Raw genomic sequence first — 7,593 nt, forward strand, 5'->3', positions numbered from 1 at the left:
AAGTTGTAGAAATTTATTCCCTTATGAATCCTTTTTTTATCATTAAGGTTTTAGAGAAAGAGGTGAAATTCCCTAGAGGGTTATTTTTTTTTTTTTGGTCTCCTGTGAGTCTAGAAATCATTTCATCATATTCTTTCTGAGGATTCCTTGTGACTCTGAAACTTAAATACCACCTACACACAAGAGGAAAGTGAAGATGAACAAGTAATCACCATCTTCCTAGAAAATCCCATTCAATATATTTCACCAAGAAAAGAGAAGACATTTCAATGATTGACAACTGGAGTTAAAAAATAATAATCAAGTCATAGGTCAGTATTTTGACAGAAGGGGAAAAGATGTCACCTATTAAAAATAGAATATTAAGCTGCCTTTTGTTCTTTTGACTGTTTCCTGTTTTGTTTTCCCTTTTAACACCCTATCAATGCCATGTTAAAATTTCTAAAAGGGACACAAACTATTCATTTAATTTGTAAATCATGCATGATAAATCAGGATTCAGAAGATGATAGAATTTGAATGCTCTAAGGAGTTTACTTCTCTATTCCATTCATTTCACAGATAAGAAAGTTCCATACAAAAGGCAATTTATCAAGGAAAAGCAATTAATTTGTGGGAGTAAAGAACTACAATCACAATTCTAGACTCTTGTACCAATGCTACTTTTGCATAAATTTTAGAAGCAAAATATGCAGGATACCTAAAATATGCATTAGCCTCTAATTGCTTCTTTAGCTAATAATCTTGTTTACATCCTTAAAATGTTTGTTTATTGCTAATTATGGACTATGCTAATTTTTTAGCATCCTGTCTTTCTTTTGAGTGTCAGATGGGCAGAATTCAAAAAGAAACAGTATTTATTTTATCTAAGTAAAATTTAATTTGGAATGTTATATGGAGCACCACTTTGCTTGCTTCTTTATGTAATAGAATTGTTACAAGAATAAAATGATGTCACTCTTAAATATTAAGACTTCATTTCTATAGAATAAGCACTGCAGTTTCCCACTCCCACCCACCCACCAGCAAAGATATATAGTTAGGTGTCTATTTATCTACTGAATGAAATCATTCGCTCTGCAAAAATAATTGCTAAATACACTAAGTTAAGCACTTATCACACAATAACCACTTAATGCAGCACTAAAATATGCAGTTTGTACCTATTTGTATACATATATATGCTAGTAAAGTTAATGATGTTTATTAACTTAGTTTACAGTAATGTTACTTTACAAATGAAAGGCTGGAACTCCAAGAAGGTAAGTAATTTGATGAAAATCAATAGAAGTTAGTGACAAAGATGACATTGCTTGTCTCTCAGAACAGAGAACAGGAATCTACACCAAAAATAAATCAAGTTATGTAGACTAATGTTATCTCAATTTAATGTAAGGTAGTAATTGGAGAGCTAGTGAAAGAACTCAGAGGTTTAGAGTGCTTGCCTGGCAAGCATGGGGCCTCAGTTTTGATCCCATGTACCATAAACACCTTTTGTCTTCAATTTGACCAGTGCCCTCAAGTCCAGCCTACCTGAGCACCAACCACTATCAGGCTCTAACTAAAGATCAGGTATTATCTGGTGCCTCCAAAATTCTCCCTGAGAATCTCTGGGGAGGCCTGAAAGAATAAAAATTCATCCAGAAGGTCCCAGGTTTCAATTGCATTATTTAATTTCCTCTATACTCCAGCACATGTTTATCCTATCACCTATTAATAGATCTACAAATTGGTCCCAGAAGCTTTTTAAATAACTGAACAAAAGGGTAGATAGAGATATGCGTTTAATTTTATCTGCATAAAGATGAAAGTTTAACAGTTAAACTGGGCATCATTATATCAGCTTATGAACCATTTCATAATGAGAAAGGACAAATGTGAAACTCATTTTATAGGCAGATAATGTAATTCTGGGAGGAATTCCAGGAAGGAATTCTGTGTTCTTCTGTTAGCTTTAAATTATATCTTGTCATACACCCACTCACCTATACACACACCCAACCCCCCATACATGTACACACACACACACACACACACACACACACACACACAATTTGAGAAAAATACAGAGAAAGAATGGGCAGGCAGTAGGATTACTTTCTCTTACTAAATCAGGAAAGTAAAGCTCTTGAAAGTTGGAGGGGCGGTAGTAGAACTCTTATGTTTTCCATTGTGAGTTATTCTCAGATTCCCATGTGAATCAAATGGTAAGGCATTAAAGGACTGAGCACTACAGATAGGAAATTGGTAATTTTAGATTCAAATGTTGATGCTGAGCTAACTCATTTATGGGCTTGGCAAATACTCTTAGACTAAGTTTTTGTTTATCAGTGCAACTTAATAAATGATGCATGCACCCATGATATAAAATAGGTCAACAAGATGACTATTTTATTCTTCTCAGAACAATTTTATTGAGGTATATTGAGGTATACTATAATAGGTTTAGAATATTAAATTATGAAACATCATCTTTTAATGTAAGTGGACTCTTATTTCATGAGAATCAACATAGTAAATTAACCCAGAACACTATAAAATTTCTTTATGTCCCTTAAAAATCTCTCCTTTCTTATCTACTTCTCATGTACCTCTCATCAGGACAAGTTCTTTATGATAAATTATGATAAATATATTTGATTCTATCTTTCATTGGGAACTGGAACATACCCATCAATATTGATTATATTACTCTGCTATCAATGTTGCATATGTACCATTTATTTTATTATTAAAATTAAATTGTATAAGGAATGGTCCTTTATAAATTTATTTTTATAAATATCTTTATTTTTAGATTCATTCAAAAATCTCCAGGTTTCAATTGCATCATTTCATTTTATCTATAACCTAGCACATATTTATCCTATCACATATTAATGGGTTTACATGTTGGTCCCAGAATCTTTTTGAATAACTTAACAGAAGACTGGATAGGGAGTTTGCATCCATATGTGCTTAATTTCATCTTGCCAAATGTCTTTATTTATTTATCATGTAAAATTATTTGATTTTCTACCGACAGTAATGAGAGTTCTAAATTTTCAACTTCTTTATTATTATCTAAGTTTATTTCTTCTGATTTTAACCATTCTAAGAGTTGTGTGACTGTAAACTGTTGTTTTTTTAATTTTTATGTCTCTAATATAAGTGATATAAGAATTCTTCATTTCTCATTTGAAATGAATATATCTTCTTTCTTAAAGAGTTTGTTCAAATGCCTGGTTAATTCTTTTGTGATGTTAGTTTTATTGCTATTGAATTTTAATATTATATTTAAGTTCTTTATGAAAAATATATTTTGATTTTATCTTTCTTTGAGTACTGAACCATATCCATTTACTGCTCAGGTCTTACTCCTGATTTTATGCTAAGGTATTACTTACAGTAGTATGGCAAAGAAAATTTGAGGATCCAGGCTTAAATTAGGGTCAATCTTACGCAGATAAACTGAAGTCAACCATATGTAAGACAAGCATATTGGCACTTGTGCTATAGGAATGATGCTTAAAAAGTAGTTTTGTTTACAGTTTCTCCAGTGTTGGTGTTTATTCTGACTCCTAATTGACTTACATAAAATGATTCACACAATCACAATATATTAAGACTGTACCGAGTAGGAATAAATAGAAGTACTTTGTAAATTATGGACTCTGGGCAAAAATGCATTACTGGTTATTCTTTATTGGATCCCTTCTTTGTTTTTAGTGAATTATATCATATAAAAATTGAAGATAGGAACAATGCTTTCTTCCAGCCCAGGATTTAAGATAAACAATGATAAACGTCCATATTCTATAAAAGAATAATAAAATTATGCTGATTTATTCTGTTTCTTCAATATTAAACCAATTAAAACATATTCAATCTGACTTCTCTCTTTAGGTTTGGTTAGAACACATACTTCTAAATTAATTTGTGTTTTTAAATTTTGACTTGACTAAATTTGGTCTAATACCTTTTATTTGTCCATGAACCAGATATTTGTGCAACAAGAGAAAAATTAAATTCATGCTTCTATGTGACCACAGACATAAAAAGCATTTGTAAATTTTCCCTGAAGTAAATTTGTTCAGTTTTATCTCCAAGACAAGTTATGAAACAATGTATTGGCTATGTAATAGATTTGTCCAAAGATACACAAGACCAGGTCTTCATCCTTGTTTTACCTGGGCACTTCTAAAAATAAGAAATTCCATGCAAATATTCAAGAAAGAAAAAAAAAGGAGGCCCACACAATATAATCCCCAGCAAATAAAATAATCTACATATACACAGAAGAAAACAAAGTGAAGTAAACTCTAGTTCAGAGAAGCAAACTATGCTACTTGCTATTAACTTGTGAAGTCATTTAAGACTGCTTTAATCTTTGTATATTATTATTACTGTAGATTATTATATTAAGTGTTGTCACCTGATTCAAATATCTGTGACTAGTAAATGATATAATATGAAAGATACTCAAATATATGTCATATAATAATGACCAGTAGTTCCTAGATTTTGAAAATGTATATTTGTGAGTGAGAATACAAGAGGTAGGACATTTGTCTTTTATACAACCCAATTTTTTTTTATTTAACCAACTTTATTACATACATGATTGTATTTGGGTTTCAGTCATGTAAAGAACACCACCCATCACCAGTGCAACATTGCCGTCACCAATGTTCCAAATCTCCCTCCTCCCCACCCAACACCCGCCTGTACTCTAGACATGCTTTCTATTTCCCTCGTACATTCTCATTATTAGGGTAGTTCAAAACGTAGTTATTTCTCTAACTAAACTCATCCCTGTTTGCAGTGAGCTTCATGAGGTGAGCTGTAACTTCCAGCTTTTTCTCTTTTGTGCCTGAAAATTATTATTGCAAAAATGTCTTTCACTTTTCTTAAAACCCATAGATGAGTGAGACCATTCTGTGTATTTCTCTCTCTCTCTCTCTCTCTCTCTCTCTCTCTCTCTGACTTATTTCACTCAGCATAATAGATTCAATGTACATCCATGTATAGGAAAATTTCATGACTTCTTCTCTCCTGACAGCTGCATAATATTCCATTGTGTATTTGTACCACAGTTTCTTTAGCCATTCATCTGTTGAAGGGTATCTTGGCTGTTTCCAGAGTCTTGCTATGGTAAATAGTGCTGCAATGAATATAGGTGTAAGGAAGGGATTTTTGTATTGTATTTTTGTGTTCCCAGGGTATATTCCAAGAGTGATATAGCTGGGTTGTATGGTAGCTCGATTTCCAGTTTTTGGAGGAATCTCCATATTGCTTTCCATAAAGGTTGAACTAGACGGCATTCCCACCAGCAGTGGATAAAAGTTCCTTTCTCTTCACATCCCCACCAACACTGCTTGTTCTCATTCTTTGTGATGTGTGCCAATCTCAGGGGTGTGAGGTGGCACCTCATAGTTGTTTTGATTTGCATCTCCCTGATGATTAGTGATGTGGAGCATTTTTTCATGTGTCTTTTGGCCATATGTATTTCTTACAACCCAAATTTAATCCAAGAAATCCATGGTCTCAAAATCATGGTCAAAAATGATCTTAGTTCAAAGCCATGAAAAGTCCTGAGCCCTACCAAGTATGATTCAGCCACAAAATGTATTTTTTTTATTATTCACCAACTTTAATAATATCATCTACCATCTGTTTCATTTTTTGTGTTATATACCAGAATTTCTGGAGCTTTCAGTCTTCAATTTGCACCTCCATGCAATAAAATTAATGTCCTCATAATCTGTATTTTTTTTCTTGTTTTAGAAAGAAAAAAATCAGACACTCAAAACTTCCCTTTTTAACTAATTGGTAAGCAAGTAATCTCACAGATTGGCTCCAGCATGTGATTAAAACCACAGTCGTTGCATTTCTGGAGCTTATCAACCCTAAGTCATCTTCGACTTGACCTGGCTATCTGAAGAGAACAGAGATCAACTTCACCAGGGTCACAAGATCTAGTTACTGCGAGAATAACTCCAGCAGTAAAGCAAATCCCAGCACACACAGGGATATGATGGATAAAGAAAACTACTCAGAGGTGACTGAATTTATCTTTATGGGTATCACTCAAGACCCTCAGCTACAGATCATCTTCTTTGTGGTGTTCCTCCTAGTCTACCTGGTCAACGTAGTGGGGAATGTTGGCATGATCATCCTCATCATAACAGACACTCAGCTTCACACACCCATGTATTTCTTCCTCTGTAACCTCTCTTTTGTTGACCTGGGCTACTCCTCAGCCATTGCTCCCAGGATGCTAGCTGACTTCCTAACCAAGCATAAAGTTATTTCTTTCTCCAGCTGTGCCACCCAGTTTGCTTTTTTTGTTGGCTTTGTCGATGCTGAGTGCTATGTCCTGGCTGCCATGGCCTATGATCGTTTTGTGGCCATCTGTCGACCCCTCCACTATAGCACTCTCATGTCCAAAAGAGTCTGCTTAGCTCTCATGTTGGGCTCTTACTTAGCTGGTTTGGTGAGCTTAGTAGCCCACACGTCCCTCACTTTCAGTTTGAGTTACTGTGGTTCTAATATCATCAACCACTTCTTCTGTGAAATACCACCACTCTTGGCCCTCTCTTGCTCAGACACCTACATCAGCGAAATATTGCTCTTTAGCCTGTGTGGCTTCATCGAATTCAGTACCATTCTCATTATCTTCATCTCCTATGCCTTCATCCTTGTTGCAATTATCCGAATGCGCTCAGCTGAAGGTCGGCTAAAGGCATTCTCTACCTGTGGATCTCACCTGACTGGTGTCACTCTGTTTTATGGTACAGTCATGTTCATGTACCTGAGGCCAACTTCCAGCTACTCCCTGGACCAAGACAAATGGGCTTCTGTATTCTACACTATTATTATCCCCATGTTGAATCCTTTGATCTACAGTTTACGCAACAAGGATGTGAAAGGTGCTTTTAAAAAACTCATTGGGAAGAAAACCTCAATAATTAGTTAATCTGTTATCTTCACGAGTAAATTGACAGTAGCAGAGTATGGCAACAGGACATACATGCAAGTAAATTTACAATTAATACTATTTAAGTTACTATCTACTGAGTGAGCGAAATTTAATTTATGCAAGTATTCTACGGTTCTGCCATCTATGATCTAAGGAAAACATAGATTAGTATTTTTGAAAGATATTCTTGGAAAGATGCATGAGAATTTAATTTAAAATTGGCTTCACATATCATTTAGAAACAAAGATAAGACTGGAGAAGAATCAGCATTCATTTTTAAGCATATGTTCCCTAGGTCGAGAGAATTGACAGATCTAATGTCAAATATTTCTCTACTCTGAAAGAAGTCAGAAAATTAAGTTACATATATAATTATTAAGGTTTGATAAAAAATAAATTAGCTCAGGATCTATTGTGCAAATGTTAAGGAATAAAAGCAATAAATCCAAAGTACGTGGCAACTTGTAATTGTAAGAAACAGTTAAAAGTACAAGCATGGCAAAAATAAAGTCGATTTTGTTTTATTTTTCTTTTGGTTACTTTTCTTTTTTAAGACTACTGCTACCAGTAATAAAATAGAAGCTAAGTAAATCTAAAGGCTTAAGAGTTGGAGGTAGATGTGCTGCTAACA

The 7,593-nt window shown here is 34.0% G+C and overlaps 1 protein-coding gene across 1 annotated transcript; it reads left to right on the forward strand.

The window, feature by feature from the left end:
* The first annotated feature begins 6,013 nt into the window (after window positions 1–6,013).
* LOC126018702 (olfactory receptor 1019) lies at window positions 6,014–6,958 on the forward strand. Its single transcript, XM_049780799.1, has one exon. It carries the CDS (start codon window positions 6,014–6,016, stop codon window positions 6,956–6,958), a length of 945 nt encoding a protein of 314 aa, XP_049636756.1.
* The last annotated feature ends 635 nt before the right edge of the window (window positions 6,959–7,593 follow it).

Source organism: Suncus etruscus, chromosome 9, assembly GCF_024139225.1.
Source record: "Suncus etruscus isolate mSunEtr1 chromosome 9, mSunEtr1.pri.cur, whole genome shotgun sequence".
Taxonomy (NCBI): Eukaryota; Metazoa; Chordata; class Mammalia; order Eulipotyphla; family Soricidae; genus Suncus; species Suncus etruscus.